Source organism: Lonchura striata, chromosome 7 (assembly GCF_050655825.1).
Source record: "Lonchura striata isolate lonStrDom1 chromosome 7, ASM5065582v1, whole genome shotgun sequence".
In the NCBI taxonomy this organism is placed as follows: Eukaryota; Metazoa; Chordata; class Aves; order Passeriformes; family Estrildidae; genus Lonchura; species Lonchura striata.
The window spans coordinates 20,675,674-20,700,380 of record NC_140709.1 but is presented as its reverse complement, the minus strand read 5'-3'; the positions used below and the strand labels follow the sequence as shown (position 1 = coordinate 20,700,380).

At 35.0% G+C, this 24,707-nt stretch overlaps 1 protein-coding gene across 14 annotated transcripts in view; it reads left to right on the top strand.

Moving 5' to 3' along the window:
* The window catches only part of LOC110482898 (neurabin-1), a 37,085-nt gene that overhangs the window by 5,951 nt on the left and 6,427 nt on the right, over positions 1-24,707 (top strand). For 5 of the 14 annotated variants that reach the window (XM_085584415.1, XM_085584416.1, XM_085584417.1 and 2 more), the window contains exons 3-17: positions 5,270-5,402; positions 5,795-5,915; positions 6,416-6,520; positions 6,698-6,818; positions 7,239-7,385; positions 9,114-9,167; positions 10,968-11,197; positions 12,858-12,954; positions 13,035-13,221; positions 14,033-14,184; positions 14,986-15,319; positions 17,145-17,229; positions 17,811-17,882; positions 18,334-18,550; positions 22,872-22,988. In XM_085584415.1, coding sequence (XP_085440541.1) covers positions 5,270-5,402; positions 5,795-5,915; positions 6,416-6,520; positions 6,698-6,818; positions 7,239-7,385; positions 9,114-9,167; positions 10,968-11,197; positions 12,858-12,954; positions 13,035-13,221; positions 14,033-14,184; positions 14,986-15,319; positions 17,145-17,229; positions 17,811-17,882; positions 18,334-18,550; positions 22,872-22,988 — 2,172 coding nt within the window. The remainder of the gene's footprint in view (positions 1-5,269; positions 5,403-5,794; positions 5,916-6,415; positions 6,521-6,697; positions 6,819-7,238; positions 7,386-9,113; positions 9,168-10,967; positions 11,198-12,857; positions 12,955-13,034; positions 13,222-14,032; positions 14,185-14,985; positions 15,320-17,144; positions 17,230-17,810; positions 17,883-18,333; positions 18,551-22,871; positions 22,989-24,707) is intronic. The other 9 variants (XM_085584422.1, XM_085584421.1, XM_085584423.1 and 6 more) reach the window with 3 other exon arrangements.

Genomic DNA, 24,707 nt, shown 5'->3' with positions numbered 1-24,707 from the left:
AAACGACATATGGGATTTTTTACTTGCTGTGGTGACCAGACTCTCTTAAGTCCTACTGCTCTTTGATGTTCCCCAGGGTCTGGAAAGATTTTATCTCGGTTCTTGTTTTCCTGGAGTAGTTTAGAGAATGATACAGTACAGTTACTAGCAGAACTTCAGAGCCTGGGTTAGTGTTATGGTACATGAGCAATTTTTAGTCTCTTATTGCCACCTATGAATCCAGTAAGGAATGTAAAGCACACTCAGCAGTCCAAGGTATTTGCAATGGAACTGAATTTGCCTTTGTCTTAAAGTTTTCTGAGTAAACTGTGTAAACAATCAGCATTACACACAATGCAAATAACATCAGCTAATTCTTCTGCCATCCCTTTCTATTTCATTTTGCCTTTGTAATGAAGGCATTAACTAGCTGTCTGTTATGAGATTACCTTGAAAGGCTTAATTAAATAAATGTAATGACTGAGTGCTGTTTGACGTTCGTAATTTTGAAACTTTCTGTTTGGAAAACAAATGCTTGTTTTCAAATTGATTTCTTAAGATGTTTTCACCTCTGACTGTGTCAAACTTTGTCCTCCAAGCCTTTAATAGCACAGTGACTAATTTCTGCAATGATTTATGATCCTTAATAATTCTGTAGCTCAGGTAAGCTGAAAAGATAATGCAGCTGCTGCTGCTATTTGCTTCAGTTTACTTATCAGTGTTATCTAGTTTATGTGGCATGGGAGTGTCTGTTCCCAGCATTTTGTGAATAGTAATGTATTTTGAGCTGGTTTAGTCAAGAAAACAGTTTAAAAAAGTAAACAAGGCAAACCCCAAACCTTCATAAAGGCATTACTTTTATATTTGTCACAGCTGAGCATAAATTTGTCTCATAAGGAAACTGAAAGCAGTTTCATAGTTTGTGTGTTGTCCTAAGCAGTCCAGTTTAAGCTGCTTCTGAGAGAATATGGGAATCCTTCGAGTTTTGCCATTTGTCTTGCACATCACAGTAAAGTTGTTTTATGTATAGCTGGGCACAAATGGTGGTGTTCAGCCTTTCCTATTCTTCAACGTTTTTAGTACAAAACTGCTTGGTGTGGAAGTTATTGAAGAGCTAAATGAAGATAACCCTTGAATTAGATTTTGACAGCATACCTGCAAATGCTTTTAGAAGATGCACAAATTTTCTAGTTCAGTGTGTGGACTCCAGTGTTTTAACACACTTTTAACACACTGTTGTAGTGTAGTGCTTCAGCTTCATGCAGCCTCTGATTTTTGAACCGTTCACTTGTGTACTTACGATGCCATACACAAAAAGGGGCACAAAATACACTGGCTGGTTGAAGATACCCAAACCCTGGAGTTTCTTCAATAATTAGAGAATTGATGGCTGGTCAATTTTCAGCCATTGCTCAAGCACATCAGTAAAGTACTTCTGTGACATTAAGAAGCAAGTATGTGATGTGGGTGAGGGTTGATGAAGAAAAATAGAGATTTGATTTAAGAGTAGATTTAAATAAAATTGACTTATATGTGGAAATTAATTTTTTTTTCTTGGCAGAAATAATGTGTTTTCCCATTTTAGTTTGGGATCTTTTCCAATGACAGTTTGCTTGTTTAAAGTCATAGATTTTAATTGTTTCGAAGCTCTGTTTATGAACATTATGATATTTGTAACGTAATGTCAAAATAACTTCATATTTTCATCTTTGTCTCTCCACGGTGCTTTTCAGTGACTTTTCACAAAAAATAATTCTGTTTTGTTCTGTGTGTATCTGAGAGTATGGCATTCCTGCAACTTACTTAACCAGTATGAAAGATTTAAAAACATGGATAATAACTGGAGGAAGAATGCATATATTTTCACACACATTTGAAATTTTTTGTTGTTTTGGGGTTTTTTTGAGAAAATATAATCCTTAAGCATTTATTGAAAGTTTAGTTTTCATATAAGTAAATTTTCTCTTAAGTTAAAAGTTCATTAAGCCTAAATGCAGTTAATTCTGCTTATAGGTTTACCTGTGTTAAAAAGTTCCTGTGACAAATCTTTCTGGTGCCTTTGTGGTCCTTGTTTTTTGATGCTATGATGATTGTTCAGCTGTCTGGAAAAAAAACTCTTTTAACTCAAGCTGTCTTTGGCTTTTTTTCTTTTTTTTAATCATACATCTTCTGGTTTGATTTTTAGTAAATGTTTGATATGTAAATTTTACAATAGTAGATTGGGTAATCTCCTGGATATATAACAAGCTATGCTAAAAGGCTTGTGAAATTCACATGGTTTCCACGATAAAATTTGTCTGTTTCCCCTGTGTTGAACCAATAACTTGTGTTTGCTAAAGAATATCTTTTAAAAATACCAGTTGTGGTACTAATAATTTTAAAATCTCTAGCTAGCAGTGGTTTCTGAATAGTAAGATTAGAATTCTTTTGTCTGTAATACATTTGATTCAGTGACTAAACCCTGCCAGACATAGTGCAGGGATGAACATGTTTAGCTTTCTCATCAGTCTTCTAAACTGTGAACTTACATTATTTATTATCCACGTTTAAATGTTACTTTTGCTACTTGGCAAGAACAGCTTGCTGACCACTTCTGTATTTTCTGTATTAATATCAACGTTTTTTTCTCTCTCATAAAAGATAAACACTATGATTCCACATGTACACAATAAAAAATTCTGTATTCTACCCTTGACTCTTCAGTCATAGTTTTTGTAGTGTGCTTTTGCTTTTCTTTCTGTTTTTGCAGTGCTTGGCTTCTGGTTATAAGTTTTACTTTCCTTCTTTCTTTGTAAATTTATGTTTTTCCTAATAATTATTTTTCTGAAGTTTGGAGAGGGGTGTGTTGTTCTTACTATTTTGAAATGGGACTATCTTTTAATTGTGAGGTTATGGTTTTTAGAACATTACCCAGATGTTCTCATACAGTTGTCAACTGTCACTTCAAGACAAAAGTATGAATTCTTTCTCTTAGTGAATTATGCAGAATTAGTTTCAAATAGGCTTTTCTTAGAAAGCTAGTATGCATAAATATTAGGATTCTTTGCATAGATATGTTTATGCCATTGTTTTATTAATAGCAATTATAAACATCACTGGAACTTAAGCCACCACTAGTTTTAAATTCTGTTATCTACACCTGGTAGATGAACAATTTCTGTGGTCAATTTTGTATAAAAATGAGCAAATTCCATGAGACTCTCAAATACAGTTCTGTTACTTTTAAGCTGGAAAAATAATAAATAATTTTTAGACGTTCCATAGATATGTTAATGCTGGCTCAGGGCTTGCAGTGTACACAATGCCATTGTTACAGTGCAACTTTGCTTCCCCAATTTTCTAGCACTTTAAATCGTTGTGCAAGGAACTGGTCATCCCTGTGGTAATGTCATTCTTCAGTGGAAAGTAACTATTTGCAGAATCTTCTGCTCTGTTAGACCACTGAGTAGTAAAGAACTAAGAAAATACAGTTGTCACCATCTCCAAAATGAACTACTGCCATTCTCCACATTTTGCTCATTCAACCATTTGGTAGTTAAGGTATCTTTTTAACATTTAGTCATATTGTTAATACTAGATTGTATGGATATGCATTTATACTTTTTTTTCATGCTTTAGTATTTGATTTGTCCTCAAGAGCTCAAATATTCTCACTAACAAGTTATCATTTGTTCACTCGTGAACTTCCTTTTTATTATTAGTTTAAAATTAATCTTATCATTTGACTATGTTTTTGGAGATGCTGCTTTTTCTGTTGGGATGAAAAATACACAAACTAGGCCGGTCTTGTTCCAAAGGGTGAATAATGCTTCATTGAATGCTTCTGCTGCATATCCAATTTAGTGATTTGGGGGCTGAGGAGGGTGATTAATTTAAAGAACTTGGCCACCTTTTTTCTGATAGTGGTAGAATAAGACCATTTAAATGGTTTTCTTTGTCTGTTTTGTAGATTTTTTTCTATAAATTTCATGGAAGACATACTGTAAGTGTGACCCTTGTTGTCCTTCTGTGTCCTGTTGTTGTCTACTGGTTATCTGTATGGCAGTCACTTTAAACTTTATGTAAGATGTAGGAATAACAGCTGCTAAGGAGGGTTCTTTCATTGTGGAAGACATAAGATTTCTGAGAGTGGATTTCTTCTTCCCTTTCAGCAAAGGATCTAATCTTGCTTGCTTACTGGGCTGACTATATGGCCGTGCTGTATTTCTGGAGTAGGTGTTTTGGAGGGCTTGGGAAGAGTTTGTGAAACTGATCTCTAGTTGTAGTCTGAAGGTGATGCAGTAGGCTCCTCATGGGAAATACTGAATTATATTGGTTGTCTTTCAATATTCTGTTTCAATGACCATTTTTCGGTGTCTGAATCTACTGCTCTGCAGAGCTAAAGCTATATACTAGTGAATGTAAATTCACAAGGAAAATGTTAATTACAGTTAATGCTGTGGTGTTTCCATGATTGCAGTTACCTGTTTAAGTAGTCTCAGCAGAAAATACAACAGTTGCAAAAATATAGTAAGACAGTGTGAATGAACTTCATGTCAGTGTTGCATGTTCTTGATTAGGGAGATGGCTGCTGCAGCTGCAATGGGTGTTTTTTTGTTGGATAAAACACTCAGTGCCTGCAAAACATTTATCAGATAAACCTTATTTTTTTAAGACAAATGGAGCGATATTTTCCCTGGTTTTTTCTGAACTTCTTAATTTAAATACAATTAATGAACATGCTGGTATGTAAGATTAACCCTGTTACATATAGTTTATTCTTAGTTTCTAGATCTCTGTCTTAATTTTTGTTGTTTGTTTATATTTTATTTTTAACAATTCAGAAACTCAGCTGGAGTGAATACTAAAAATAGTAATGTATGTAGCAAGGCATTTCCTTTTCCTGGGAAACTGCGTGATTCCCTTGAAGAATCAGAAAACTACATCTGTTTGAAACACTGCAATTGGCAGATGGTGTGGGGGGAGGGAAGAAGAGAGGAAGGATTTGATGGAATGTAGTCCTAATAAAAAAAGTCACACGATATCAAAATGGAGCTGACTGATTTCTTTTAACTAGTTGGTGCATTTGCAAGATAAAATCTGTTAAAGTAATTGTTTGAAACTTAAAATGTTCCTTCTGTGCAAGCTGGAAACTGTGTGACAGCAGCAGTATTTATTAAATTGATGGTTGTTTAGAAAATGAGATCCCTGAAAATACCATAATAATTTCCTTACAGATTGTCTTTCAATTATATGATATTTGAAAGGAGGTGAGAAGACATTTTAAAAAGTTTTCTGTTACATTTTTTAGGTTTTCAGTACTTACTCAAATGAAGACTATGATAGACGTAATGAAGAAGTTGACCCTGTGGCAGCCTCAGCTGAGTATGAACTTGAGAAAAGGGTGGAAAAAATGGAAGTGTTTCCTGTGGAAATTGAAAAAGGTACAAAACAAATCTTGAATGTTTACAAGAGATACTATGGGAACAAAAGATAAAACCATAACTGTATATTCCCCGAATTTAGGTCTTGAATTTTTGAATGTATGTCTAGGGTTAGATTCGTGGCTAGTTCTGTTGAATTTTAGTGAGTATTAACTGGGCAGATCTCTACTAAGTGCAGATTGTCATTCTGAATTGACGTTAGGAAGGCTACAGGGCAAAAAGGCTTTAAGTAGTATCTACATATAAAATATGTTCTGTTTTTTTCTCTTTTTAAAATTTGAATTTCTGTTATCTTTTGTGTAGAAAGACTTGGAATGCTTTGAAACAACTCAGTACTGCTAACTGTTACATCATGTGTCATGCAGCTAATTTTAGATTTTTGAATCCCTTAGGTGACAGGGGTCTGGGCATCAGTATCATTGGAATGGGAGTTGGTGCTGATCAGGGACTGGAAAAACTAGGTATTTTTGTAAAAACAATAACAGATGGGGGAGCCGCTCAGAGGGATGGACGGTGAGTTTTTTGTTGAATCGATTATGCTTTTTACAAATTTCTAACTGAACCTTGTTGATTTCATTAGATCTGCTGAATACTGTGAATAAAAGTACAAAAGTACTGAGTGCAGCTGAGTGATTACTACATTCCTGCTTTATGTTAAATTTTAAAAAATGAGTTTTTTATTATAGGACATTTTTGCTAAGTAACTGTAGATCTGCTGCATATATGAGAAACGTCCAAAATGAGCTTATGTGTAGAAGTACCACAAAATCTTGTTGACACTCCAGAACACCAGTCACTGTGTAAATAACGTAAAAACATTAAGTCAAATACTGTGTAAATTTGAATTGATGATTTGCATAGTAACAGAGGATGAGGAGACTATTTTTAAGCAATGAGTCAGAATTTATTATTGTAAATTATAGTGAGTTTTAAGTGATATTTGTCATGTCAAAAATGTTTCAAGCCAAAATACTATTGCTTAACTGATTGCTGAGCATTTATTTATTTTGCAGAATTCAAGTAAACGATCAGATTGTTGAGGTTGATGGCATAAGTCTAGTGGGAGTTACTCAGTTCTTTGCAGCCACTGTACTGAAGAACACCAAAGGCACTGTGAGGTACGTATGTTTTCTCTGAAATAATAGTTTCTTTTTCATTTTTCATTCCTGGAGAATACAAAACCACAGTGTGAAAATTTCACAAAGATGTTGTGGAAGCCAGCATTGTAGCAAACTCATTTCTTACGCATGTCTTAAGGTTTTTTGCTGCAGGATAATTTGGTTTTTTTCCTGTAGGTTCCTGATTGGGAGAGAGAAGCCGGGGGCTGAGAGCGAAGTAGCCCGTCTCATTAGTGAGACCTTAGAGCAAGAGAGATGTCTGTACGAGCAGCACTATGTTCATGATGATACAGAGCAGGTAAAACATTGTTCATGCTTTGCTAATGGGTTAAATGGTGGGATATAATCAAACTGAAGCAAAAAAAGTATAACACAGGCAACTTGTTAAGAGCAGGAAAATAAGCGCTTCATACCCTGCTGTTGTCAAGGCACATGATTATTGCTTTATCACTAATTCAAAATACTCTTTAACTGTCAGCTGGATGTGATAGTTTCATGCATGTCTTTCTTAGCTCTCTTTTTGCTGAAAGTGTTTGCAAGTCATCTTTAACACTTACTGTAGGTATAAGAAATTAAAAAAGAATAGCAACTAGTCAAGAAAAATTATGCAGCTGGTTGGATTCTTTGATTTTATGCTTTAGTTATTGCTACTACCTTAATGCAAAAATGTGTGTTTGTGTGTGTGTTACAAAATGTCATGATTTTCTCATTTTGTCAGGATGATGACTATGATGATGATGAGGAGGATACATATGAGTCACATTTACATGGAAAATCTGTAGAAGTTTTTGATCTTCCTGAAAATGAAGATATTGGTTTACTACTGGATATGGATTCAGCACAGTCTCTTCTTAAATTTAAAGAGGTGTTGTAGCAGTTTCTTAAATATTCTTTGCGATACACTGGGAAACATCTGAACCTTGTAGGATTTGGATATAATCTCCTTCATGTTTGCTCTCGTTACTTTGGGTTTGTTTTTTCCCAGTGTCACCAATAAATATTCTGGTAAATGTCCATTGGAATGTAGGTATTCTGTAATTTTTTTATATCCAGTTTCCCTATGCATATTTTCGTTAAACAATCTTTTGATTTAAATTAAATTTTCAAAGCCCTTGGAAACAGGCAGTAGAACCCAGCCAGAACTCTGTCCTTGTTGTCTGAGTATTGTGTTAGATATGATGCTTCTCTTAGTTCTCCTGTGGCCCATTGGCTTGTGTTTGCTGCCCAGTAGAATGGCTTTAGCTGCAGAGAGCATGGGAGTTGGGCAAATATGCCTGTTTTGAATGGACTCTGGTGTTGTTGTGAAATATTTTTCAGGAAGACAAGAAATATGTATCTAATTTCTTGGTTTAGTCCCTGCAATCTTCTGAGAAATCTGTGTACATAAAAGCACTTGATTCTGTAGATAGGCATATTTTTGGCTTGGAGAGTATTTTTATGGTGTGTTTTATGGAAGGAATGGATTTGTAAACACAATAGAGCATTCCAGGCTCTGAATCACAACTTAACATACTTGGAAATAGTAGGGTTCTCTTTTCCCAAGGTTTTTATAAAGGAGCATATTTGCTTTATTCAGGGCTGTGGGATTTAGTCAGGGATTTAAATGGTACAGACTTTGGCATTTAGGGGAGTCCAGGCTTCTCTGGTAGGTTTAAATGCCCGTCAATTTCACTCTGGGAGGAGAAAAATATACTGCAAAGAAACTGTTTTGTCAGATGCTATTTGCTGCTACATCGGCTTATTTTTGTGAAGGATTGGTGTTTTGCAGGTCTCGAAGTTTGTTCTCTTGATATTGTTGCCAGTGTCATTGAGGAAGTAGAAATTGCAGGCTGCTGATCTCTAGAAAACATTCACAATTTTTCTAGGTTTGGAAACATTGGAGCAAGCTGAAGCTTCTTAAGCGCTGTATTTACTTGGGATACAATTATAATCTCATGCAGAATCATTACTCTGCTGTTACTAACAAAATCTAAATGAAGAATGTCATGGATTCACCAGTTTTAATTTGGGATTAGTGCAATGTGCCTTGACAAAAAAAAAAAAGAAAATCTCCTCAGGGTTACAGATGGAAAGGGAGATACAAGGAACAATTAATACTTGTTTTAAAAAATCTTTACATTTGGCTTAAGTGTAGTCTTTTTGATTTCTAATAATCCTGTGAAGATTTGTGGCTTAATACATGGCTTAATTTTTAAACAAAGCCAGCACATTTATTTTTAAGTGCTGATTGTAAAAATATTTAGTACTGTTAAGTCTTTCCTTTATTCTGTGTCCCACTTGTCATCATAAGTGCATTTCTGCCTTTTCATTACCCTGGCACATTGAAACTTTATCATAATCTTTTCATCTTAATGTATAGATAACAATGGGAGGATTTTAGGGTGGTTATGTGCTGTGGAATTTGCTTGAGGTTTGAGTAATTTAAATTTTTTTTCAAATAAAAGCTCAGGATTACTTCTCCTGTAATTGACCAATAATTATGTTGACTTTATAGCACACTAACAATGGTTTGGGTAGAAAAGGAATCATGGAGAAATTGCATTGTCAAATGTAATTTTGTGTGTCCTCATAAAGTTTTTCTCATCTGTTCCAGCTACAATTAAAGCATGCAGTAACAACAGCTGAAGTGAATCAACTGAAGGAGAAAGTAAGGTTTCAAATATGATTATTATTATTGGGGTGGTTTTGGTGTTGGGTGGTTTGTTTTGGGGTTTTTTTTTGGGGTTGTGGTTTTGTGGGGTTTTTTTGTTTGTTTGTTTGTTTTTTATGGCTACTGATTTTACCAGGAATAGGCTGAATGCAGAAGGCAGCAATCAGTTTATGCCTCAGGTGCTCTCTACTCTATGCTAGACAGCCATTTCTGAATGCGTTGAAGATCTGTGCTCAAATTAAAAATAAAATTAAAAAAAAGAAATCAACCAAACAAATAAAGTCCCAAAAGTCACATAAAACAACTAAAAAAACCCCCAAGTCTAAACTTTAAAATGAATGCTTCTGTATTTCTGCTGAGAATAGCTGAATATTGTGGAGAGCTGTATGAAACAGCTCATAAACAAATATGAGAATATTACCAGTGGATCGAACTTGTCTTATTTGAGAATAGATTTGGCCAGACAACGGTTTGTGGCTGTCTTTCTGTTACCAGAAAGTTATTTCTGTTATACTCTTTCCCTCCTCAAATTTCTGACCTGGTCTGGGAAGAGAGGTTTTTCAGTAGTTTTGTTTTTTGCTGAAGATTGATTCAATGCCTCTGCTTATTCTGAGAAAGGGTTTCTTGTTCTTTTTTGCTGCTTTTTCCACTGATGCTGATTTATACATGGGCTTTTTCTGAAAATAAGTGTGAGCGAGCAGCTTCTTTTATTCCATTGACCTTCTGTGTTGCCTTGCTCAGAAATGCATATCCTAGGACAAGTTGCAGCACATTGCTGGGAACAGGTAGCAAGTGAAGAGGGCATAGTGCTGCAGTTTGCAATAATTCTCAGTAGCAGTATCTGTTGGGGCATTTTGTGCACTCTGCAATTGTTGAGGCAACACAGACAAAACTACTTATGACAGTTCCCTTTTTGATTTCTGACAGTGCTCCTCCTCTTTCTAGTACTCTTAGTTATGTGGCCCAGCTGGATTGCACAAAAGCTGTTAAAAATGTTGGTGTTGGTACAACTTACAACCCCATTTTTAAATTCAAGAAATTCTCGGTCCTTTCAACATCCTTGTTCCATTGGCAGTGATCTTAACTGGCTTCAAAAGCAGTGATTTATTTCCGCAGTGGAAGTGGTGTCCCCAAAGAAGGAGGCATGGACAAACTAAGCTGTATCTTGCCTGTTCACTTCTCCAAGGCTGGAGAGCTTCACATGTTAACATTCTCATGTGTAATGTGGCTGCTATCAAGCTGAAGGGGTAGTAGCATCCCTTTCCTTTACTGAGAGAGTATTTGGTGGTTTTGTACATTAGCTCAAGAAAAGGAAACCCTTTTCTTTTCTTTTTCATATAAAGTTACCAGGGAAGATCAACTGGTCATGCTATCTTTATTTAAAAAGCTGTTGGTAACAAAGTAGTAGGACAGGGAGCTTGTCTTATACAGGTTAAGATTCTTTATCTGCAGTTGCCTTTGAAGGTACTCAAAGTAGGCCTCTCCAGAGATATTAAGATCTGGTGAGATCTTAAATAATTCAAGCTAATAATACAAATCTTGGTCATTTGATCTGTCTAGAAAGATGCAATACCAATGAGAAAGCAGTAAAAGACTCTTGGGTTTCAGTTCTAATCTTGGTTAGATTAGCAAGGGTTGGAAGAGTTGGTGTGATTACTTTAAAAGTTGTGTCCTGGTTTTGTATTACTGATAAGTATTTAATTATTTTTAGTTCTTCTCTACTTAAACAAGTACCAGCCACTGGTTTTTATTTCATCTTTTAGATTAGATTAATTTGTTTAATATTAATCTTTTCAGTTAAAAGTTGCTGAAGCAGAAAAAAGTGAATGGAAATTTAATCGAGCCCAACTACAGCAAAACTTGGATGAAAGCAAAGAGAAAATTAAGAAGTTGGAGACCTACTGGTTAGAGGCACAAAATTTATGCAAAACGGTAAATGAGCGTCTTAAAGAGACTCAAGAACAATGTGATGCCCTTGAAAAGAAATACAACAAGGCCAAGAAATTGCTTAAAGACTACCAACTAAAGTAAGTACATCAAAATACCAGGTCTCTATTTATTGCTTGTATGTTTCGTGCAACCTGGGGAAAGCTGTTAGCAATACCTAGGGAAATAGGTATTGAATGAATTTCTTTTCATTTGTTAGAGGGCAGGGAAGAAGTGAGCTCTAAATGCTGAATTATTCCATACCTTACATCACCACCTTCTGGAAAGGTTAGCTGAAAATCTTGCTGCTACTTTTGATTTATAGCTAATGAAAAATTCTTTAATACTTCAATGAAAACGTAAAAAAACCAACTTAGTTTAAAAGCTGTAATGCATCTATACATTTTGGAAGGACTACTTGAAATTTGATACTAGGTGTTAGGCAATACCTTTTGCTGTTTTTGAAAAACCCTCAGCTTGGCTGACTTCAGTGCTCCAGATAGAGTAGGCATCAAAAGATATTTCATAATAGCCAGATCCATGTGATTTAGTCTGAGTTAGTTATATCTTGTAGGAGGAGTAAAAAGAATTTTGAGAGAAATTTAAAGTTTGTGGATATGTAGCTAGCCCACTAAAATGGCAGTATGAAAACAGTATCTTCAATCTGTTACAGGTTTTGGGATTTTTCGTAGAAATAATAAAATTTATTAGGTACAAATGTGAGGGACTCCAGCATTGTTGTTTTGTGGTAGTGTCTAATTGTTTCTATGATCTTCCCTCTTAGCAAAAGAAGAGGTAATTGCAAAATATTTGTAGATGTGTCCTGATAATACAGAGCACAACTATTGCTTTTGGTAGTTGCTGTAAGCATATAATATTCTTGTTCCAAATTTCTCTACTTGCTACTTACTTTTAAAGGCAATTTATTATGATCTTTTGCTCTGTAGTCCACATCCAGAAGTGTTACTTCTCACAGTACGTTTTTGTGCTGTTTGATCAGCTTTTTAAAGGTCTCCTTTCCCCTCTCCTCCCAAGCTTATCCGCACGGAAGTTCACAAGTACGTGAAGATGACTGCTAACATGCTACTTCCCATTCCCTCGCTGTTTAGCAAATTTCCATTCCTTGTTTGATTGTCCCTGAAGCTTCTGCATCTGTTGTAGATGTTTTATGCTTATTTTCTGGTTTTGTACATCATTTGATATGACACAGGCAAAAACAGCTTTAATTTTTGTTTCCTTCTTGTAGTCATTGTTTCTTTTTTGTAAAAACCCAGCCATTGCAATTGCTGTAGGATGAACCAAGTAGAAACTTGAAATGCAGTTTATTTTGCAACAGAATTTTGCCATAGCTTTTGGAAGGAAAACATACTCTGTGTGTGCATGTATCTCTGTGGAAGAAAGTAAGATGTAATGATTGGAGTCGTGCATGTATTTCAGACTTATGCATATGCAACTTGCCACTTTTAAAATGAGAGATAGTTGTAACTTTGCAGAAAAAGTATTGCCATGCATCCTTTTCTGCGCAGAGTAAATAAGTCATCTGTATTTTCTTTTGAAGACAGTAGAATCATACCAATAAATATGTCATTTTATGACACTATAAGATTAATGGATCAGTTACACCTTGCAGATTGATTTTTGTCACCATTCACTAATGGAATGCTTTTTAGTAAATGCAATTGTGCATATTTCTGTTTAACATATTTTTCTATATTTCTGTATATTACTACTTCATAGACATGTATATGTTTCTTTCACCAGAGAAATAGAATTTATGAAGAAAGAAGAAGATCATTCAAAGCTACTTGAAGAGAGAGACCAGAAATATGCAGAACAACTGAAAATTTATCAGGAAAAAGTAAAGCATTATTATATTTTGAAATAAACGTCTGCATTTTTGGAGATTTGTATCTCATTTCTGAATTTTAATTATTGCAGATTTCAGAGCTTGAAAATAAATTAAAAGCATATGAGAAAATGCCTTATGTGTTTGAAGGTGCCAGTTTATTGGATGGTGACTGTCAAAGTCCAGGCCAATCTAATGAGTCAAAGATAAAAGAAGACAATGAAAAAGAAACCAGGTCAATAGAAGAAAGAATAAATTCTCTAGACGTGCTGATTTCTGGTAAGTAGATTGTAGTATTTTTTATTTGCACTTAAGGAAAGTTAGGAGGAGTTGTATATATAGTGAGTTTTTTTGTTGTTAAGAGAAGTGAAGTGTTTGCTGTTCCATACTGACTAAGTGAATGTTTTAGCTGAGTCCATGTGGATACTTGAGTTTAGGTTCCCCCAGCATTTTCAGTATAGTTGTAATTTATTTCTTAAGTGTTGTCTCTCCATCCATCTCCTCTTTCCCACAACTATTTTAACTGTTCTTCAGATTCTCTGTTAATGAAATTAATAGTGGGACTAAAACACTGAGATATGTCAGTTGAAATCCCATATGTTTCAAGCTGTAATTTGCTGTAAACTTGCTATGATTTTTTTGTCTCATAATTTTATGTACAGAATGTTACAAAATATCAGATGGAGGTTCAAATGAGAATGACATTTTTAAAATACTTGGTAAATTCTTATTTTGTAAAGGCTTTCTATCCTACAGAATGATGTTAGGAAAGCACATCTGGGGCACAAATTTTCATCAATTTTAGAACAGAATTCAGTTCTCAATCCATAAGACAATTATATTCTGTTGGATTTTATTATTTTTTAATTGAAGGAGTTGAGTAGAAGTATATTTCAAATTAAATAGAAATTGCTAATGCAATATATAAAATAGTGCAGTATAATATAAAAAGTATTTTCATACTGTAATGGTTAACAGGTAGAATAATTCTGACTTATATTCTGAATATTTTTCTAGACAGTGGGTTGGTAAACTTGTGTACCAGTTTTTGCTGGGTTTTTTGTTTACTTTTTTAATGTGTTTGTTGCAGATTTTGATGCTTTTGTTGGGGATACTCCCAGATTAGACACCAGTGCCCACAAAGCAAAAGCTCAGCTTGCTTTGAAAGTAAAACGCCAGCCACCGTCTCGATCAAAGCTGAAAGAATCTCTTGGGTATGGACAACAGATTGCAAATCTACAGGTACTGACACTGGTACTGACATTGATAATCATGCACTCTGGATACTGAGCATATGTTGGGTTTTGTCTTTATTTGCAATTGTAAGTGTTCTCCATGCTTCATTCAGGCTGTGCCAAAGCAACGTCGTTTTATGCTGCATCAAATAAAAAACCTTTTAGGGTTCATAACATACATCTGAACTCCAGTGTGTTTTTGTGGCACAGTTAATTTAAAGTTAGCAAATAACTATGTGAGCTTGTTCTGTGCTACTTCTGCTTGCTGAAAGATTTTGATGCAGTGATATGTTGTGAAATATACTGATTTATCTTGTTATGGCTTCATCTGGAACAAGTTAGTTACCAAATTTCTTCAAACTAAAGAGTTCTGAAATGCTTCATTATTCCATAAGTCATCAATTGAATTCACAAGAAGTGTACCAGTAGAATGTTCTCTTGGAAAACAAGTGAAGAATTGAGGTATAGTCAATATATGAGAGAGCCTGTCATGGAAGGAGGACACTGAACTAATTCAGTGAGACTGCAAACTCGCCACATTGAATTGGAATGGCTAAAGTGTACCAGAATATTTCTGATTTGGCTAGGAAAATATTACTTGGGATGTGCAGAAAGATGTGTATAGAGGTGGCTAACAGCCTTTAAATCAGATTCATGTGATTCAGATGGTATCCACAAGTATGTAAGTTCAGAAATTTTCCTGAACTAAGGAAATTTGCTTAGCACATCCTTCCACCCTGGTAAAAGAACAGATAATAAATGAGTATATGTCATGTTTATCATAAAATAACTTTTAAATTTATTTAAGGATGAGGATTCAGAAGACAGTGTTCTCAACAGAGAATCTTCCACTATGTACCTAACTAAGACCTTAGAAACAAGTGAAAAATTACCTCTCCCATGCCTGGATGACACAGATCGAAAGAGTGAAAAGCCTGAGAAAAGAGAAAGCACAGAAAGTCCTCTAGAGTCAAGTCCTTCTGCTTCCACACACTCTTCTCCAGTACACAAACCAAACAACGAAAATAGCACAACCACCACTCATTCACCTCCTCCTGAAGGGATGACTCCAAATTCTCCTCAAGGGTATCTCAAGAATGTTAAGCAAAGAGAAGCAAAAGGGAAAGGGAAAGAAGCCAAGGGTAAGGCTGAAGGGTTTATTATTATTTTAATTCTTTGGGGTTGAAGTTGTACATCTTTTTGATGTAATCAGGAAAGGTTCTAATACATTATTGCAAAACATCAAGCCTCATAAGTGTGATTGTATTCAAGAGTAAGTCTGATGGATTTCCTGATTCCTAGAAAAATTCATTGTTGGCTTTGTGCTTCCAGACATTATGCGAGTGTTTAAACAAGATACAGATTCTGAGTATTGTGGAAATTACTGCATTACTCATCCTGCCCTCTTAGGATATTTGTCACTAGAAGATGGTTAAAGATATTGTAATCAGCCTAGTCACTACTAGTCATTATTTGAAAGGAATAGTTGGCATTTTTCTTATGAATAATTGAAAAAGGGATCTAATATAATCTTTTAAATGTTTGGTATTTTCTGTAATCAGCTAGTACAAATGTATAAAGACAGATGACTTGCTGTCTTTGCCCTACAGCTCAGGCAAAACCATTGTTTTAATACCCTGAAACAGGATTTGTTTTATACTGTCCTTATTTTCTGTGTTTCTATAAAGTCTCAAACAAAAATAGTCTAAAAAAAGCCCCACTTATTAAGACACATACCTAATATATCTGTGATTTTGCTTTCTTTTCTATAGTTTTTTTTTTGTGATGACAGAAGCATTGTAAATTTTTTTCTGTATATTTCATCCATTCATGTATCAGTCTGTATTTTAACCTACTGTGCTGTGTTTAAGAAATTACCTCCTTCCTTATAATACTACGTCTGGAAACAGAGGTGGAAACAAATGTCAGTATTAAAAGTAATTCTTCTAGTTTAACTACAGTTTAACTGTAGTTATAATTTATTGGATGTTATATATTTAGAAAGAGTGCTTAACTAATGAGCTAAAGTTCTAATGTTCATCGGAAACTACTGATTAGATATGCAAAAAAAAGGGGGTAAGCTCTTGACTATCCTGACTGTCGGGTATGTAAGCTTTGAGTTAATCCTTCCTGAAATATATAATGGTTATTTGCTGATGGAGTGATGGGTAGTTGATCTCAGTTTTGTGTACTAAACAGGATTTTGGCAAAAAATTGCATCCTAAGAGGTTGTATTCCAGTTTTGAAAATAAGAGTCTTGGAGGAGCTTCAAAGTCCCAGTTGTTTCTTCAGAATAGTCACAGTTTGTATGCCATTTTCAGTAAGCCATTCAGCTTGTCAGGAGCTGTCTGCTCTCCAGGTGCTGACCATCATGTTGGTTAGGCACACCTTGTGGAGCTGGCAGCTCGTAGCCCATGTTTGCAACCACTGGCCTGGATTAGCTACTGAGCCAAAAATAATATTAGAGGAGCATCTCTAATACTTCGATAGTAATAGAGAAATACTAAATGCTATATCTCATACATATATATGGTTATATATGGTGGTTGTATGTTTTGAAGTTGACATCTTGCAAAAGAAAGAGTTATTTTTTCTAAACCTGTCATAAACTAACTTTTCTTTGTCATTCATTAGAGCAAAATACTGTGGTAATTTTTACCTTTTTGTAGACAGTATAGAAGTACTCTTTATCAAAAGGAATATTTTTGAGTAGTTGTCAGCAACTGTTATGTTGCCATTTTTCAATGGCCAGGTACAGACAGAATGAGGGGAGGATGCCACAGAAAATAACTTAGGCTGGCTGATATGGCTGTAGTATTTTCAGTTATTATCTGCGTGTGAGAATGGGAGTTCTAACACTGTCACCCAGGTCTTAGTATCTGACTCACAAGCATCATCATTAGTAGCTGAAAATTGCAGGTATTTTTACAACAACATTTTTATTTTTCACCTCTCTATGAAAAACAGAAGAAAGGAAAAATGAAGACAAGACAGCAGAAACAAATGAAGGAATTCCATCAGGGAAGTCCAAAAGGAGATTTCCAGATTTTGGGTAAGATTTTACATGTGTTCCTTTGGAAATAAGTGTTGTTCTGTGTTATTTTTGAGAATATTATGTTCTCTAAATAAAACAGTGTAGAGGAGTCCAGTAATGCTACTTCATAACACCTTTGAAGATGGGGTAAAGCTTGTTGAAGCCAGCTAACATTAAAGACTTAGGCTGGTAGTGCAATAAATGCAACATAGTGTATAAGATAAAAATCAGCTGATTTCACACACTGCTAATGTAGTTAGAGACTTTGTTCAAGTTGCTGTGCTTTGCTTAGGAGCATTAATGTAGCAATAAAACTGTGGTTTTCCTCCTGGTTGTATCCACTATATGCTAAGCTTCTTTAGACATTTTCTGTATTTATTTTGGTTATCTGTGGCTCTTAAAAGGTAGTGCCATGCTTCTTAAATAGAATATGAGTGCCAGAACTTCTTTAATTGCGTGCATAATCTGCAAAACTATGCTTTGTGTATCAGTATAAATGTGGCTTTATGTAACTGTTGATGTCAATGTGAAAACTAACTTGCCGATTTAAAGAAATGTAAATGTAAGTGCTTTATTCAATTTGTGTTTTTTCACTTCAGTGGATTGCGGAAATCTGGGGGCAAGGGTAAGAAGCAAGAAAAAGAAAATCTAAGAGGTTCTCTGGATAGCAGGTAGTTCTTTTGTTAGTTTATACATACATGCTGCATTCCTAAAATTTGTAACTTAAGGATTTCTTTAAAATTGTCATTAATGTTTGATCCTGTTACATTCAGTTGCAAAATTCTGTGAAGATTTAATGATACAGAGATGAGCTTCTAATCTCCCAGAAGAGGGTATAGGAGACAACATTAAAACTGTATTTTGCTTAGGAAGATGAATGTTGAGTAAATTAAGTTAGCAATTTTTTGAAATTATTGTGTGAAATACTGCAAAAATATGCGACATTATATAACTCATTATTTTGCATGAACATTTAAAGACAAGTATCAGTTTTCATTTCAAGTAGCAGTTGTGCTGTGAAACTGGTAAAAGTAAGTGGTGTGTTTTGAATTAGTTCTTGTTTTTACGCGGTGGTTGTGTATATGAGGAATGGTATGCAGTTTTTTGCCATTCTTTAAACAGAATTTCATCTGCTTATCTCAGAGGCTCCCGAGAACTTTTGGATGACTCTGGCAACAATCTATCTGCATCAGATTCAGATTCCCCTGTTCCTACTTGCATGCCTTTCTCTTGGTTTGGAGACAGCCACAAAGAGCCTCAGGTTTCAAGTAGCAGTCTGCAGGTTACTCAGAGTGGGCAGGATGGTTGTGAGCATGGTCAAGACAAGAACAGAAGCAAGGTAAAGATTACTAATTTATGCTTTGAATATTTAAGTGTTGCATCTTGATAAAGTAAAAATATCAGTGATTAGTGTGTGGAAGCCTAATGACTTAGTCCTTGACCACATCACCTCTTACAAACATTGCTGGAGAAGTTTGAGATACTACAGCTCTTACAAGCAGGAATTGTGTGAGTGCTCCTGTTCCCTTCTTCAGCTGAAGCATCAGTAGAGGCTATTCAAGCTGAAGTAGCATTTAAGGAAGAATCATAGGGCATGCTTTTTCACTAGTTGGTAATGCTAAAAGTAATGCTAGTTTCAGGAAAGCATAGTGTTAAAAGTCTAATCTGTTTTCCAGACTAGTTCACGGAGGAATTGTGCATAAATAGAGGTCAGCTGTCCAAACAGTTGGCCAGCCAGCTCTTACTGTACTGGAATGTGGGGTTGGAGTACCAGACAGGTGCAGGAAGATAGTATCCTAGTTTTCATTAACAAATGTAGTCTTAAAAGCCAGGAAGCACATCTATAGAACACTTTCTTCCAGGTTTCTGAGTAGCTAATAATCTAATAATTTAGAGCCTTTTAATCAGATATTAAGAGTGAGGCTACACAGTTCAATCTATAACCATAGTTACCCTCTTAAGATTTTAAACTATTTGAAAGAAACAGCTTTAGAAACTAAAAGGTGTAATGTGTGTGTTGTCTGAATATTTGGTAAAACCTTTTTCAATTTAACACTGTTTCCAGCAATTTTACTGACTATATTTTCGTTTCCTTTGGATTTTGTCAAATTGGGAATTGCAATCATTTGAGTAAGGGGATTTATTCTTGTGTTTCACACTTTTTCTTCACTTTAGGTGGCTAAAATACACCTTCATGTTTTGCTTTTCTTCTGTGCGTTAGAAAGGAATGAGTTGTATATATGGAAGAGAAACTTGCCAGGTTGTAATTCATGAAGTCACTGATATTTTGCAGAGATTGCGGATTGCAAGTTTGCTTTCCATGTTTCCAGATGGCAATTGCACTAAAACGCTGTTATAGTACCTTTTTAAAATATTTTGTTTCACTAGTGTAAACCTACAGTCCCTGTGATAGTAGTAAATTGTCTGCATACATAGTTTTTAAAAAGTATGGAAAGTGGTTTTAGAACCATACAATCCTTATTATAATGCAGGAACTTAATAAGAGTAGGAATTTTTTAATCTCCGAAGTAGAATAGTACCTCACAAAATGCTGCCCAGTGTGCATCAGTCTTGTGTATTTACAGCTCCTGCGCTAGTTGCTTTTCTTGGAGCCTGCAGTGGCCAAAAGATATTTTTGTAAATAACCCAAGAATTTGGAAGATATATGCATATACTTGGATACAATTTTTGATTAAATAGGAATGCATGGTTAAATAGGCTGGTCTCTTGATAGGCTGTAGCTGGTCTTCTAATAGGCTGTAGCAAAGCTATGAAGAGGTGTTTACTCTATAGATAAGCAACCAGTGGGTTTGTCTTTCAAAATCATGGATTCAGAGGAACCCATTGGTCCCCTTTTCATTGCTCCTATCTGATTTAAATAAGTTTTGTAAGCATAGTAAAAGTCCCACTGCTGCATTTCTACTCTAAGCACCCATAATGTGCTTAAGCAGCTCTTGAAGTTTTCATATACCTACCATATACACCTACTTTTGGCAATCAAAAAGGTACAGATGTTACCAGATTGGAATGCTCTCTTCCTTTCCACATTGTTCTGAAGTAATAATATTTTCTTCTTACTGGACTATACTTCCCAAGATGATTACTGCTTCAACCTTCCAGCTGGTTTCTTGCCTACTGGTTTGGGGTTTTTTGTTTCTTTCTCATGCTCCAGTATGTAATTGTTGTTTTGTGCTCTCTTTCGTAGTTCCAGTTGCAAACCAGCAGCTGGAAGATTATGCAAGTCTCCAGCTATTTTCCTGCTTTGTGAAATGGTAGAAAGTTGATCCCATTGAAGAACAGATTCTTAGATATTCATTAATCATAAAATCATACTTTTCCTCTCCAAAGTCAGACTGTTTTCACTTTGCAATGTTTGCAGTCTTTTGTAAACATGGTAACCTGAAGTGGTTGCTGCTTCAAATGAATGATTAATTGTTATAGATCTTAATTTAGGGTTGATAATTACATTTGTACAGTAACAAGGCTTTGGCTTTTTTTGCTGTGAAAATACATTAAAACTGACAAAGAAATATGCTTGACCACTCAGAAGTGAGTCTTGTTACTAAAACAATATAAAAGCAAAGGACAAAGTCATCTTCCCAGAATTCAAGGGAAGAATTCTCCTTTTTGTTGATATCAACTCAAAGTTTATAAATAAAGCAATATATCATAAATATAGCAATAGAATGTATTCTTTTTATGTTTGTAGTATCCCATTGATCATGTGACAGCATTCCTTAAACAGGAGGTAAAAGTAGAAAGCCTAAAATAGGAACTTTGTCATGTAAAAATCTCTGTGGAACTGAGTCCTATGCATCATGTATAATTTTTGTAGTTGTGTTTTAGCACTGATGATATAAGGAATAGAATTAGGTTCGTTTTTCCCTGGTTTCTGGTTTTGCAAAATTTGCCTCTGAAAGTTACTACAATTGAAATGTTTTTATTTTCTTAAAATTGTTCTGAAGTTAGTTTTAAACCTACTGTTTAACAAAGTAGTTAGTCAACTTCTTGATCCTTGTGAAAACAAGAAACACAGGAACTAAAATCCTATGTGCTTTCAGACAGTTCTTAAATTAGTCCCTTGATGTAAATCTGTCCCATTTTCTGATACAATAGACACACATACAGGGTGTTTATACTCATTGTTTTTCCAGAATATTACTTAGCTTCTGTAAGTATGTATGCAGTCTCATTTTCAGTGTAAGGAAGAACAGTGTGGTATAAACTATATCCTAGTACCTGTGAAACCTCTTCTGTCCAAATTCTATGCTATTCAAGATCAAAAATCTTTGCAACTGGCTCTAAGTGCTTAAAAGGAAATTATTTCTATAACTGATTAGGAGGAGGGGGAGGAGGAAGCATTACAACTGGTGCTCAGATGCATTACTTTTGGCTGTGTTTTTATTACTGTATCTTCTCGTTTTGTTTGTCTGAGTTATTCCTGATTTTCTCTGTAAGGGTAGAAAGAGTGAACTGAGGGTGGCTAAAAGAAAAGCTCTTAGATTTTCACCTTGGGTTGAAGGTAATTTGAGAATAGGTTGATGGAAAAAATATTCAGCTGTTTCTGGTAATAATTTTTACATCTGAAAGACTGAAGAAGACCCTAACATTTAATGTAATTGATAAAATAATCTACATGATAAATAGAACACCATTTCTCATTCAAGAAAAGTGCTGCACAGAGGTAGCCGGAAAAGTCAAGTTGTGGTTTGAGGTTTTATGTTTGTTGTGCTGTGGTGGTGATGACTTTTTTCTTGAGCTTTGGTGAGGTGTTTTTCAGGCTGAAAATGTGTATCAATAATTTAGAATATAAGGGAGTGCACTTAAAAAAACAAAAATAGAATATTCCAGAAAACTGAGAGTTCAGGTGAAATTGAAATCAGAACACACATACAGAAGTGCTAAATGAAAGTAACTGCAAAAATGTAGTTTTCTTATACAAGCATAACTAACTGGAGAAAAATATCCTTGAGATCAACTTAATTTAAGATTTCAGGTTATTTACACACATAGGGATGTGGTATGGCATCCTTACAAAGTGCAATTAGAGTAGAGACTTAGAGAACATTAGAGAAATTACTGGTAAATAATTATGTACTGTTTGTAGGCAGCAAAGAGTAGTGCTGAGACATAAACTTTTAGAAAGGCAAAATTTCGAGGCATGGTTTTGGCAAAATTATTTTTCACTCACTACCGAAAAACATTTTCAAGGTCACAATATGAGTTGGAAATCAAGGGAATCAACAGAGTGCTACCTTCTGAAACACATTCATAGTGTTTGTGGAGGTTTCAGTTTAATGAATTAATGAATAAGTCAAATAAATGCATTTTAAACTGCTTCTCCCACAGTGTGGTATGCCTGCTAAAAAAGTGACTGATGCACTTGTGTATTCTAACACCGTTTCTGGTTATGACCAATTCTCTGCACCAGTTGCTCTTATTGGGGATATTGCTTTAAATCTGTTACTGCGTTTCTGAATTCAGAAGTTTATCAAAAACAAGTCAGATGCTTGATATAGTTAGTACATTTCATATGTGTTCTAAAGGTAACTGAGTCATACTATTTTTTTAAACCAAAAATCAGAATTACTAGAATGTCACCTAATGACCTGCTTTTCCAAGAAGTGAGTTAATAAAACATTATTTCCACTTGTTTGCAGAGTAGAATTGTCATAGATGATACATACCATAGCAAGCCAAGTTGTGAACTTTCAGGGTTAGTGACAGAACCAAATCTGTCAGGTCGTTCACACACTTTAACCTTCTCTTCAAATGAGGTGAGTTTCAAAGTGTGTATATGTGTGTTGTTGATGTTGTTGTTCACACTACAGCATGTTTAATAGAAACAGATGTGTGTAATGTGAAACTAGATGTCTGTTCCATATTTGAATGTTGAAGAGCACTGTAAAGAATCTAAATGAACTAAGGACATGCACTAGTGGATGACACATCAGCCTGTGTGCTCTGATCCTAGTTACATCATAAAAAATCTGAATGAACTGACTGATCAAATCAAAGTTTTTAGTTTTAAATATAACGCTGTTCTGTTCCACTAATTTAAAGCAGCTTCCTGGGTGAATGAAAACTGCAACATTTTTGACCTTGCCTTCACATCTTGTGCAGTTTTGTTTTATAAAAAAATTTCATATCAATAAAACAAAAGAAAAAATGAAAGCAGTCAGAACATGGTGGTTCTGATATATAGGTAGAAATTAGACACCTGAAAGTGTGTTCATTCCCCTGGAGAGCTAACTCCTTTGGCTACAGCTGAAGCCCAAAGTCTACTCTTTGGTAGCATTCTGAGATATTGTCTCATTTGGTGTTTTACTGATAGACATCTTAATAAATTCTTTAGTTTAGGAAAACTCATTAAAAACAGAACATCGTTATCTTATGTAAAATTAATTAGAGAGCTTGCCAGACTGGTGGTTCATGAATGTGATGGGAATTTATTAGCTGTCTTAAGTCAGTCATTGGTGAAAATCTTGTAATAGCCTACTAATATGTAGAGAGTCAGCGCAGTCTTACAAACAAATTTATAAATTCACTGACATAAGCATCTGAGGTGTCAAAAATAATATAACTAGTTTACAGGTTGTAGTAGTGGATTAAGGTTTTGCAGGTGTTTTTGGAGATAATAGTCTTGGCTCTAATGAAAACCAGAGGAACTCCAGTTAATTATCTATCTTTCCAAATACTCCCTGCAGTTTTTTGAATGGAATGCTTCATTAATGGAATATGCATTTCTAAAACTTTCAAGGAGTATAAATTGTAAGGCTTTATTGAAGATGTCTTCTTGAATATTGTTCTTTGATCAGTATTACAAACTTTCAGTAAACTTCAGATTTTAAAGCTAAAATGAAATCAGTTTGTTACTAATTGTCCATTTGCAAAGTGATGATTTAAGCCTCTTTTTGTTATGGATGCGCTCCAGTGTTCTGTCTAGTTCATATGTTGCTTATTGTCCTGGTTTTGCATGACCAGTGAAAGCTGTTTGTATCTTTTCAGTAATTACATTGCGTATCAAGGGTCTACTCTGAGGAAAACAAGGAACAAACTCTGAACTGTTTCCTCATCTGGAAAGCAGTATATGTGAAGAAAAATAAGTAGTTCTATTCTTAGGAGTTTTCCAAAGTTTGTAGTCTAGGTCTGGGAAAAGTAATCAATCTTACAGAAATGTAGAGTATTTCAAATCACAGAATCGATGGGTTTGGAAAACTCTGAGATTATCAAGACCAGCCTATGACTGAACTTGAACACCATCTTGTCAACTAGACCATGGCACTGAATGCCATGTTCAGTCTTTCCTTAAACATCTCCAGGGACTCCACCACCTCCCTGGGCAGTCCATTCCAATGTTTTATCAGCCTTTCTGTGAAGATAGTCTTCCTGATTTTCAACCTGAATCTTACCTGGCTTGGTGAAGACTGTGTCCTCTTGTCACTGGTTACCTGGGAAAAGAGGCTGCCCCCCCCCACATGGCTACACCCTCCTTC